The following is a 13346-nucleotide window of genomic DNA, read 5'->3' as shown; positions in this document are numbered from 1 at the left end:
TACACACCTAGCTGGCAACCTGCGTTCCAGTAGGGCAGAGGGTTGAAGTTACTGGAATCGATGCGGTAGGCGGAGGGATAAATCCTCGTGAGCTGCTTCTGATTATAAATCATGAACTGCTCAGATTTCTGCTGAACCACCTGATGTGCTCTTGTTTCACTGAATGATAACACATTTCCTGTGGTTCCTAGAAGTTTTTAACAAAGAAAACAGAAACGTGAGAACTGCTGCAAAGAAAACACCACTCATAAAAGATCTTATAATGATGTCGGATTACACCCATAATAAAAGGCAGAGCAAAAGAGTGAATTCAACCAGAGCAGGCACAGCTCCTAAGCAAGAAAGGTCTATAAAGTTCCACTCTCGGGACTCTTTTGCCATCTCAGATCAGAGCTGTGCATCTTGCTCAGATAACTGCCTATTTCTGGATCCCACATTCTCCCAAGAATTCAATCATCTCACTACTTCATATCTATCTGACTAGTATGAAGAGGACAGACAGGAAAATTATTTTCTAGGCGCATGATTCAAACAGAATATCTTTGCCAGAGATCAAGACACCTATGGATAAATAAAACTATCTTTGTAACTCATTCCTGATAAAAGGGAGACATTCATTGAAGGCATTCATCTAAAAAGCATACATATGAAACACATTAAGTGACAGCATTCAGAGTTGAAGAAAATAAAGGGAAAAGACCAATTCCAAAACAGGAAAATTGGGTTTTAAAGTTACTTTGAATAGAATTATGAAACCAGTCAAAACCTATTTGGGAGAAAGGAATAATAATGGAAAAAGAATTCAAAAGAACATTATAAAGAAATAAAAGTTTCAGAAACAAGAACAGTCATCCACCTAGCCAGATTCATAAATAATGGAAAAGTAAAGGGAGGTTAAAAAACAGGAAGCCTATATTAAAGTTTCTGCTTGGAGCATCATCAGAAAGGGTTAATCCAGGACCAACGAAGCTACGAGTTAGGGGGTCATGATGGAGTGAACCTCCAATTATTTAATATCTTACCCTTTTCTCCCAGTACTATCTTTTGTACCACATCTAAAATGCTCCCACCCATCCCACCCCTTCACCAGACATCCATACCCCAGCCCCAAAATGACCACCCCATGTCATCTGGTCCTGTTGGAATAGACCAGCCTAGATAAAGATCCAAACTTGCCCAGAGTCTCATTCTCATTCCAATGTGTGCTCTGAACCCAGACTGAGGGACATGGCCCATGAAACAAAGGAGAAGAATTATAATCTTACTGGGCCTGAACTGTGTCCAGACTCTGCATGTTTATTCATGCACAGTCTCCCAGGGCCCTTGTTGTCCTTAGGGTTGTACACCCTTAGTTATTAAACACTGGCCAAATGACTAGCAACTATACTCTACAACGTGGAACAGTCATAAACACAAGTGGGAGGCAAAGAAATTAGAGGATTACAGTGTTTAATCTGATGATTTCCCTCATATAGACTCTTTCCTTATCAAATATATCAATAGCTTATTGACATAACTTAGCATAGTTTACATATCTCAAGCATACTAAAAATGATCATATGTGTAGATTTTGATGAGGAATACTTTGAACATGATAAGAGAAAATATAGTCTTTTTGACAAACCACATTCAGATGGAGTAGCACTAAAATTAGTACCACTATTTTCTCTGTCTCTCTACATAAATTACGCACAGCACATTATCAGTAAGATGACCTTGCTAATTAGGTACATGTCAATTAGTATATTAATAGAGTTGAGTTGCTTTGCATTAGGATGAGCCATGCATTCATTATCTATTGCTTATTTTGCGGCTAACACACACACACACACAGAAAAGACAAAAACAGATAAAGTTCAGGAACTAAATAGTCCTCAATATTATTTTCCATTAAGCTAATAGGATTATGATTACCTAAGGCATGTAGTAGAAATTATATTTCTATGAACCAAATATACCTTTAACTCCATTAAAATAATTCCTGAGTTTATTTTCTAGCTGTGGGCAGATACTATAAGAATGTGATGTTCAGGTACCACCTCACACTGGTCAGAACAGTCATCTCAAAAAGTCTACAAATAATAAATGCTGGAGAGGGTGTGGAGAAAAGGGAGCCCTCCTACACTGTTGGTGGGAATGTAAATTGGTGCAGCCACTATGGAGAACAGTATGGAGGTTCCTTAAAAAACTAAAAATAGAGTTACCATATGATCCTGCAATCCCACTCCTGAGCACATATCCAGAAAAGATGAAAGCTCTAGTTCGAAAAGATACACACACCCCAGTGTTCACTGCAGCACTATTTACAATAGCCAAAACATGGAAGCAACCTAAATGCCCATTAACAGAGGAATGGATAAAGAAGATGTGATACTTATATACAATGGAATATTACTCAACCATAAAAAAGAATGAAATAATGCCATTTGCAGCAACATGGATGGACCTGGAGATTATCATATAGCAAAGTCAGACAGAGAAAGACAAATATCATATGATATCACTTACATGTGGGATCTAAAATATGACACAAATGAACTTATTTACAAAACAGAAATAGACTCACAGATATAGAAAACAAACCTATGGTTACAAAAGAGGAAAGGGGAGGGATAAATTAGGAGTTTGGGATTAATATATACGCATTACTATATATAAAATAAAGAACAAGGTCCTACTGTGTAGCACAGGGAACTAAATTCAATACCTTGTAATAACTTATAATGGAAAAGAATCTGGAAAAAGAAAAGAATGTGATGTTCACTTGCTGAGAATCCTACAGGTTCTCATGGTCTCACATGTGAAATTAATTTTTTTTAAATAATTGTCACCATCTAAAGAAGGAATCAACACCAAAGGGAAGAAAATCTGCAGATAGAAAAAGATACACTTGTGGAATGGGGGGAAAAAAAGAAAGATCTGAGGAAAGAATTCTGGAGGTTGTGAGGACATAAGACTCAGCACAATGTTGTTTTCCCTTCACGGAGACACGAGAAAATGGGAGATTCTGACGTACATTTCTCTTCCACTAAAATTACAATTAGATTGAAAACCCATATGACCACAGTTTATTTTCATAAGCACCCATTAACTGAACAAAATACAAGTGAGAAAGGAAGAGGATAAAGAGAAAGAGCAGCTAGCAGGAAACTCAGGGTAAGAACAGTTGTAACTAGAATTTCTCAACTCCACATACGGCAACTGATGGGTAAGAAACTGTGAAAGAGTCAATGCTTCTGAAATTTCTGCTCTTGTTGTTAAAATTGCAATCTGTGGATTAAATTATTTTCATCAAGGTCAAAATTTTCAATGAGAAAATACAGGGCGTTTCAAGATGTTGTATTAGTCAATTAATTTCCTCTTTCTTCTAGTCATTCACACTTGGAACAGCCATCTGTGATCTGGCCATCAAACTAGGTCAAGTCTCCATAGTTTGAAGACTGGGAAGACCTTGCTCTGATACATTTGTCTTTTTAATAATAATAAAGTCTTCCTCTGCCCTGTTGGAAATTTCTCTGACCTCTAGCCAATTAGGCAAAGTAATCAGTAGAGCCCTCCCTGTAAGCTAAGCATTGTACCAGCAATCAGTTTCCTGACACTCAAGCTGGAGTCTACACAGTTCCAGAAATGTGTGCTGATGATCCGATTAACAAAAGTTTAATTAACAATTGACAAAGAAAGGTCAGGAGTGTGTATCCAGAAGAAGAAACACTCAGGCCTTACCATCATCCACAATGTCCTGGGCTGCCACGGAGTTTGTGTACACAACCAAATCAGAGAGCTCTCGACAGAGCTTCATGGTTTTCCTTCGGCGGCCCAACCTGTAAAATACACACCCAGGACTCATGACATTTTAGAGCTGGAAGAGGTTTGGGCTTTTGGTTACTCCACCTTCCCTACTTGCTCCTGATGGAGCCAGGATTAGAAACCAAGTGTGATTTTTAGTTCAGCATTCTCTCCACCACAACACCGTACTCATGTGGCTTTTTTCACCGCTCAGCCAGACTTTATTCACAGTCTCTTCTCCTGAATTTGTGAGTTCTATTGTGAAGGGCTTGATTGCCACCATTACCCAACTATGGAGTAAACCAGAGTTTAGCAGGGAATCACTCTGCTTTGTCAGAAGGAGAACCTGGACTAAAAAGCAGTAGGGATACTGTACTGTCAGTCACAAGAATCCTGTATCTAAAGATAAATACACCAAACTTTCCATAGTCATTATCTTCTAGAGGTATAATTACAGTGATTTTTGTTTTCTTCTTTATGCTTTTTCTATATTCTTCAACTTCTTAAGACAAACATCCATTACTTACTCTCTCTGTACGTCTATATCGTCTGTATCCCATAAACCACTCCTAGGATCTGCTCTACAACTTTACAAATTCTGCTACTTACTCTTTGCCACAGTAAAATTCTCCACAGATTATCACATTCCCCACACAGACACACTTTTCTCCTCTAGGAAAACATATAATCATTAAAAACTTCAATCCCCACCAAAGGAGATACACAAATGGCCAATAAGAACATGAAAAGAAGCTCAACATTAGTCATTAAGGAAATGCAAACTAAACTACAGTGAGATACCACTGCATATCTACTAGGTTGGCTATAACCAAAAAGGCAGGCAATAATGAGTGTTGGCAAGGATGAGGAGAAACTGGAATGCTCATATATTGCTGGAGAATTTTAAATGGTACAACTGCTTTGCCAACATAGTTTGTCAGTTCCTCAAAAAATTAAACAGTTACCATGTGACTCAGGAATTCCACTTTTAAGTATATACCCAAGAGAAATAATAACCTATGTCCACATAAAAACTTAGAAATGAATGTTCATAGCAGTATTATTCATAATAGCCGGAAAGTGAAAACAACCTAAATATCCTTCAGCTAATGAATAGATAAATGAAATGCAATATATTCATACAATGGAATATTATTCAACAATAAAAAGGAATGAAGTACTGATACATTCTACAACATGGATGAATCTTGGAAATATTATACTAAGTGAAAGAAGCCAGACAAAAAAGGCCAAATATTGTAGGATTCCATTTATATGTAATGTCCAGAAAAGGCAAATCTATAGAGACAAAAAGTAGATTAGTTGGTACCAGAGACTGGGGGACAGAGAGATGGAAAGTCGCTGCTAATGGTAGAGTTTCTTTTTGGTGTGATGAAAATGTTCTGGAATTAGATAGTGATGATATAGATTTATTCACTCAGTGAATATTTATTGAGCATCTATTGGAGATAAAATAGTGAACAAATCAGACAAAAATTCTTACTGTAATGATACTTATATACATTCAACAAAAGAATTAAGGCCAAAATGTGTCAACAACTCATTTTGCCAAGAAAGAAGACACGCACATAGACAGGTATAAAAACCAATGGGAAGAAGAGTCCATGTTCCTCCTTTACCATGTAATTAGGAAATTCTCTAGCCATTGGTAAAAATCTGGTTTTGTGAAAGCAAATGATTATAAATCAATGTGAGGGAGGTAATGCCTAGAAATGACAAGTAAAACTCCCAGGACACTCCATAACACAGAGAACTTCTGTATAAAGTTAGCTCTTTTTAATCCTTATTTAAAATTGAATTAGTTTATTGAAGTCCCAAAACGACACCGTCATCGATGCTTGAGCCTCGATAGCTATTAAGGGGAAATCTCTAATTGACTTAAGAGCAGCACGCAACGTGATTTCATGTGATAGCTTCCCTGGCTATATGATTCAGAGTCAAGCCTTTCTCAAACTTATATTTGAGAACATTCACAGCAGAGGTCTCCTGGAAGGTAATTCTATTTCTCTTATATCCTTTACTGTAACTACATATTGAATTTTCTGTACCCTAAGGGTAGGAACCATGCACATCTCCTTTGCCCTTACTAATTAGTTACTATTTTATGTATGGACATTCTGTTGGAGTGAAGTTCAAATATAAAATTTAATTGAACACTAAATGTGATTCATTCCTATAGGACCTCTATGCCTCCAATTTCGTTTAGTTTCAGTCTTTTGATAAAGTCACAGAGGGGTGTGTGTGTACATGTGCACATGTTTGTATATCTATCTATCTATGAAGGATATAATTTACATTCCTTTGTGAGACTTACTGTATACATAATTTGCCAGAAAATCCTGTATCAAATCATGTGTCACAATTTGGGTTCTAAAATTATGGCCATTTTACTCATCCCAAATTCTACTGGCAATAATAAAGAAAACAGCAGCTAATATTTTTGAGCACTTAGTTAATTGGAGTAGGGCTCATCAAGCTAAATAGCTTAATTCCTTTAATCCTTACAATGACCCTAAGAAATAGATACAAATGAGGAGCCTAACTTGCCCCGTCTTAAAGTTGGAGGAACAAGAGTTTGAAGTCTGGCTGGTTTCAGATCCCTGACTCTTAACATGTTCTTGTCATCTATCTTCTCCTTCAGTCTCCTGTGAGAGCCCCTCTGTACTAGTTCATGAGGTCCCTCTCTCTTCCCTGAAGATATCTTTTACCTGACAACTGCTACAGCCAGCATTTATTAAGAGCTCACTGTGTGCCAGGCAGCACAAGTCCCCTACATGTTTTATAATCTCACATCCTGTTGATCTTCACATGTGCCACTGCAGAGCTCTTTACCTTGCAATCTGATTTTCTAGACACGTACAAGTACAGCCAAGCTGATGTGGATGGAGAGGCCCCAGGAGCCTGAGCAAGAAACATGGAGAGCTTTCTCACCTGTACAGCTGGCCGGTCTCCTTGCCAGGATTCTGCTGTGTGTCCTCCTCCTCATCAGCACTATAAGATTTAGACCGTGATTTTGTGGTTTTCTGCCGGAAAAATCAGAGTTCACTTAACACAAACTCAGCGCATCAGGTACATCTACGACATACGGAGAAATGAGCTTTAAAATAGACGCACACACACACAAGGACAATTACTTGGAGAAAAACAACTGACCAAATATTGCAGCTTGCCTCACCATCAATAATAAGCATGTCTGTGGCTCAAATTATCTTAAAATATCAAGGCAAAACTGAGGGTTTCATGCTCTAACCTTGACTTCTAAGCCACATTAAATGTAGGTCTTAAGACTATTAGTCATGCATTGAAGGTCTCCACAAGGTGTAGGGTTAAAGTTGTAATATCTATTTAAACGATTATAATGGATAAAGTGTCCTCTTATATAGGAAGCTCACTATTCCTTTTGACTTACTTATAAAAGGCAGATTTGATAAAAAAGACAAGTAGTAATTTTTAAATGAATAACTACCACTCCTGCTTTTGTTCAGTATGCACTCAAAAACCCATCTAAATCAAACTGTTCATTTGAGACTTTGACCCATTTTAATTTCTAGAGCAGAATAAAAATTGTTACCTACAGGAGTCAGGCTGAAAGACTGTAGGACTAACTTGGTGTCTTTGGACAGATTAGCTGTTAGACATAAAACCTCTTAGGAATGATGCACTTTCATCCCCACCACATTGGAGATAACCCTAATATTTGGCAACACACACCTCAACAGTACAAATGATGGGGAGGGGCCCTAGTAATTGCAGAAAAACTTGCCACCAAAATTACAGCTTCTACAAACAAAGGTAAGACTTTTAGACAGAGTACCCTGGACATTTTGGGAATGTGGCTTAGAAAAGGAAAGGGACTCCATCCCCACATTACCATGGAACCAAATCAACTTCCAGATTTTCTCATTCTCAACAAATAAAAAAATCAAACTACACTGTTGGCATAAACACATTCAACTCTACTGCACTGACAGCAAGGCGCCAATTTAGTCTAGAACATTTTTACGTCTTATTTATGCCTTGAGAACTTCAGTGCACATGGCATGGACCCAGGCATCTGATGATCTCATGTTCCAGATTGGCCTCTCACCAAGCGGATAAATTGGCTAATCTCTCAAGCTTCCTACTGTGCTTTTTTAAAGGGTAGGACAAAAACATCTGTTTTAAAGGATTATTATTTTTGTGATGATTAAATGAGATGACATGGAAAGTCATTCTGTAAACCACATAATATTAACTTTCAATTTAAAATACTATTAATACTTATTTAAATAGCCTATAAATAGTCTTGTAAATGTTCACTCTTATGACTTGAGACATAATAAATTCTAATTCTATAGTAGCAAAGGTACTCCCTAAAAGCTTTACTTTGGAAAATAATTTTAATTTAAATGAGTGGTTGTCATCAAGAAATGAAATATTCTCCAATTCCGCATACAGTTAGTAATTTGAGGTGTTACAATAATAAATCTGTCTTTCCCAGGTTCATTTTAAAATATAAAATGCAGAAAGTAGAAATAAGTAATGAATCGCCAGTGACAGATATTTGGAGAAGTGATGATATATTTTCTTTACATACAGTTTTGACACATCTTATCACAGTTAACATACGACATAATCAGTTTTTCATGTTACTTTTTTATTTAATGTTTTGCATGTTGAGCTCGTCAGAGTGATCATCTATTAATGGCTGCATAATTGTTGTCCATTGTGTGAATGAATCATGATTTACTTAAGCAGTCTTTATGGGAGAACATTTTGGTTGTTTTCAGTTTATTATGACTATTTTGTCCAACCTTTTAATAAATTATCCTATTGATGGGGCAGGAAATTCCAGATACAACATTCATTAAAGTACAAGAAATGGCCTCGGAGAAACCTCATGCATAAAGTTCATCATTCAATAAATGACTTCTTGTTTAACATGTTTTACCTTTTTATTGAAGGTAAAGCATATACTTAGAAAAGCACAAGAATCATGTGTACAGCATGATGGCTTTCCACAAAGTGAAACCACCCAAATGAGGAAATGGAATATTATCTGCCCCAAAGCCTTCAGATTCTCCTGTTTGGTCATCACCTTCTCCCCAAAGGTAACTACTATCCTGACGTTTATCCCATAGATTTTTTTTTGCCTGTTTTTGAGCTTCATATAAATGGACTCAAACTGTATGTACTCTCTCGGGTCTGGCTTCTTTTGCTCAATGTCATGTTTACAAAGATCACACTATTGCATGTAGTTGTAATTTTGTCATTCTCATTGCTGATAAATATTACCTTATGTGAATACGCCACAATTTTTATTCTTTCTAATGCTGATGGACATTTGAACTGTCTCCCGTTTGTACTACTGCAACTAATGTCCCTGTAAATATCGTTGTTTCAGTCTCATGACACACACCTAACAATGGAACTGATAAGACATGGTTCATAGAGTGGCTTTAGTTGGTACTGGGAAACAGTGTGTGGAAGTGGCTGCACAAAGGCAGGTTCCCATTAGCAGTTGATGAGAGTTCAAGTTGCCCAGCATCCTCACTAACACATGGTGTTGTCAATCTCTTTATGTTTGCTGTTGTGGTGGGTATACACGGAATCTCATCATCATTTTAGTTTGCATTTCCCAGAGGACTGATAAGGGGGAGAACCTTTTCCATATTAGCCAGTTGGATATCTTCTGTTGTGAAGTTCACTTAAGTCTTTTGCTTGTTTTTTTAAAATTAGTGTGCCTTTTTTATTGATTTATAGGAATTCTTTATATATTCAGGAAAGAAATCCTTTGTGGACTTGTATAGAATATTGAAAATATTCTTTCCCAGTATGCTATTTGCTCTTTGATACTTCTGATGAACAGAAGTTCTTAAATTTTAAAATAGTTTAATTATCAACTTTTTCCTTTTCTGGGGTCCTCTTTGAGAAATCTGCAGTTATTCCAAGGTCATGATGATAGTCTCCTGTCACCTTCTAGACTCTTTAAATTACCTGAATTATGCACACTTATCTTTCTTAATTCGTACCTTATGTTTTCCGAAGTTGGTCATGAGGGATCGTCCATGTGTTTTCTTTCCACTTTCCTTCACATCTGGATGCTGAGTAAATAAAGCATAACATGACTATTTTTCTTCTTTGCTTTTGTTTTTTCCTTAGTTCTGGTGGAAGGGCATGGAGTCCCTCTCTCCTTCCATCTCCAGGTGGGCAGCCAGCAGGTCCTGCTCTACCCTCCACTTCCCTGAAGGTGGCTGTGTCTGCCTTGAGACAGGGGGGACGCTACACAGAGAGACCTGGGCATCACCAGGAGACGGCAGCTGCCAACAGCTCCCCAAAGCTGGGGTCAAGGACCTCTCAGTAATGCCCAGGCATGCAGGCCTCTCTAATGCCTGTTCACAAGGCTCTCTACAGCACAGGATGTAGTCTTTTGAATGCCCTGAGGGGGAATAAAGCATCTTCAGTTAAAAGTAGATTTAATTTTGAAAAATGGCCAAAAGTCATTAACAGCCAATTCAGTTGACTAAAAAAAACTAATCAGACTGATCACTTAATTACTATTTAGAATTTGGAAGCATTAAAAATAAATAAAATCCAAGTATATCTATGAGGCAATAAGATTGTTTTTCTTTAAGTAAACTGCAACAGAGCTTATCTGTTCATTAAAATCATTCCCTCTGTGGTGAGCATAGGAAAGATGTATTGTAGATTCTGAATTCCTCCTCATGAGAATTAATTTTCCAGGCTAGAGATCTCTTTACTCTAGGGGACAGAAGGACCACTCTGCTAAAAGGGTTTAGACTCTTTTCCAATTGTCATCCCTAAAAATATGTATTAGGTGATTCACTGCTAATTACATGATGTAAGAGGAGACCAATAGGCCCCGCCCTCCCAGGACTTTCAGCTGAACAGAGATAATCTCATAAATGGAATAAATGTAGGTGAGCAAAACCACCCAAAATCAAAAGGTCAGGGAGGGCATCTACATGTATCCATAGAAACTAATCAAAGATGCAATGCGGGATGGGGAGGGGGAACAGTGAGAACTGGGTTGGGGAAAAGGCAGTTCAGAAAATACTGGAGGAGGGTGGGTGGCAGGTTTACAGGGTAATTTTAGTTGACTGGTTTATATATATTGACTGCCTTTGCAGATCAATTAAAGCTGATCATTAACTATTCAAAATCCCTAGAATTAAGAAAGTAGTAAGATATGGTCATAGAAGTAACACTGCTCTTCAAGTTAGGAGACCCAGTTCTGCCACCATGTAGCCACAGGTCCCCCATCTCTTTTTTTTTTTTAAGGTGATTTAAAATATTATTTTTAACCTATTAGAAAAGTTTTACAGAACTAGGCTTATTCAGTCTGAAGAACAGAGAATTGAAAGGGTGTTTTAAGGTGAATGAGAGTCATTCTGATGGATTTAAGTCTAAGCAGGAAATTATATACATCAATACATTGATGGGAAACAGAAGCTGAACACATAAGAAATACCTTGGGACTCAGAATCAGATGGAAGGAGAGGGATTAATAAGTGAAGCAAAACATAGGAGATTCCAGCACCCATTCTGTGCTAAAGACTTGCTCCTCTGGGGCAAACACCCACCTCTTGACCTCAGTCCTCTTATCTGTGACATGGGGGAGGAATGGACCAATTAACCTCTGAGTTCCTCTCCAGTTCTAGTAGCTCATCTATTAGTAGGGAGACCGTGTCATCTATTGTCCAAAACAGGACTCTTAAGAGTGAAATGGGGGCTTCCCTGGTGGCGCAGTCGTTAAGAATCCGCCTGCCAATGCAGGGGACACAGGTTCGAGCCCTGGTCTGGGAAGATCCCACATGCCGTGGAGCAACTAAGCCCATGCGCCACAACTACTGAGCCTGCGCTCTAGAGCCCATGAGCCACAACTACTGAAGCCCGCGCACCTAGAGCCCGTGCTCCGCAACAAGAGAAGCCACCGTAATGAGAAGCCTGCACATCGCAATGAAGAGTAGCCCCCGCTCACCGCCAACTAGAGAAAGCCCGCTAGCAGCAACAAAGACCCAACGCAGCCAAAAATAAATAAATTAAATAAATAAATTTATTTTTTTAAAAAAGAGTGAAATGGGGCACCTTTAATAATTACGCTGGGACAATAGGTATAAAGCGAGGTTGCCCCAGGCAAGTTGAGGTACAAGGTCATCCATTTTAATAGGCACCTGCTATGCCCCAAGGATTATGCTAAGTGTATTACATATATTCTCACTTAATATATACAACCATCCCTGGAGATAAGTATAATTAAAATCCTAGTTTTGCAGATAAGAAAAACAGAAGTATAGTGAAGTTAGATAATATGCCCAAAGTTACAAAGCTAGTTGGTGATAAAACAGGGGTTCTGTGTAGTTCTGTCTCCTCTCTGGCTTTCTCCCCCTCCCCAATCTACACTCCTTCTTTATGTACCAGAGGAATGCACACAGATCTCTCTCCCCAATTTGACCTCTCCTTGAGCATCAGCACTGCATCTTTCATTGAATCTATGGATCAAACACTGTGCTAGGAACTCGACATGAATACAAGGGAGACAGCAAGCAAGAGAGATGTAGACTCTGTCTTCCCTGGGCTTGCACTCTTATGATGGAGACAAATGATCATAGCACACTATAATAAGACTATGACGGGGAAAGTTCAGGGTACTGCCTGAGGACACGGGAAGGCCATCTACCTAGACTTGAGGATCAAGGAGGACTTCTAAAGGGACATGTTACGAAAGCTGAAGCCAGAAGATAGGTAGACATTATCTACATGAAGTGAGGAAGAGGAAGTGTGCCGTGGCCAAGAAAGAAGCAAACACAAAGGCCAAGTGCCAGGAACATGGCACCTTCCAGGAAACAAAGAAAGGCAGGGGTTGGGTTGTGTATTTGTACTGTACACACACACATTAGTGGACAAATCAGAGCTGGGGTCAGATGATGGAGAAAGGATCTTTGGGGCTATAGCTTTCAATTTGAGCTTTATCCTCCAAACTATGAAGAGCATTTGAATTGTTTAAAATAGGAGAGTGATGTGATCAGATGCATGTTTCTGAAATATCGCTATGGTAGTGGTATAAACGAGAGACGGGAGGGAGAGGGACAGCAGCAGAGGTGCAAAAGTTCATGGAAGGAATAATTAAGGCTACCCAGATGGCTGTAGCTGGGATGTCAACAAAGAAGTGAATTCAGAACTCTAAAGAAGGCAGGCATCCTTCTACTAAGTTCTTCCAGCGTGAAGGATGAGAATTTCATTTTTATTTTACTTCGGGGATCTCCAGGAAAAAGCTGGCACCAGTAGCACACAGGACTGCACTGCTGAGTGACGATCCAGGAGGGAAGGGAGGGGAAGTGACGAGCTGTCCTGAACCCCACAGCACATTCTCAACCTTGGCTCTACATGTGCATATGTATCTGACGCAGATGGACTTGTCTCAACAGTAACTTGTCTTTGCTTGCCACTGAACCAAAACCATACTTTAAAACTAACACAACAGCAGGGTTAAAAACCGTAACACTTCGTAGTCCAGTTTATTAAAGTTGCAGGCTCCA

The 13346-nt window shown here is 38.6% G+C and overlaps 1 protein-coding gene across 8 annotated transcripts in view; it reads right to left on the bottom strand.

Moving 5' to 3' along the window:
- Nucleotides 1-13346, bottom strand: part of PLCH1 (phospholipase C eta 1) — a 225755-nt gene that overhangs the window by 16786 nt on the left and 195623 nt on the right. For all 8 annotated transcript variants that reach the window (XM_082394321.1, XM_082394314.1, XM_082394317.1 and 5 more), the window contains 4 exons: nt 9819-9890; nt 6739-6830; nt 3724-3821; nt 8-187 (listed from right to left, as the gene is read on the bottom strand). In XM_082394321.1, coding sequence (XP_082250447.1) covers nt 8-187; nt 3724-3821; nt 6739-6830; nt 9819-9890 — 442 coding nt within the window. The remainder of the gene's footprint in view (nt 1-7; nt 188-3723; nt 3822-6738; nt 6831-9818; nt 9891-13346) is intronic.

This window comes from Balaenoptera borealis (assembly GCF_965194805.1).
Source record: "Balaenoptera borealis genome assembly, chromosome: 5".
Taxonomy (NCBI): Eukaryota; Metazoa; Chordata; class Mammalia; order Artiodactyla; family Balaenopteridae; genus Balaenoptera; species Balaenoptera borealis.
This window is presented reverse-complemented; position numbering and strand designations above follow the sequence as displayed.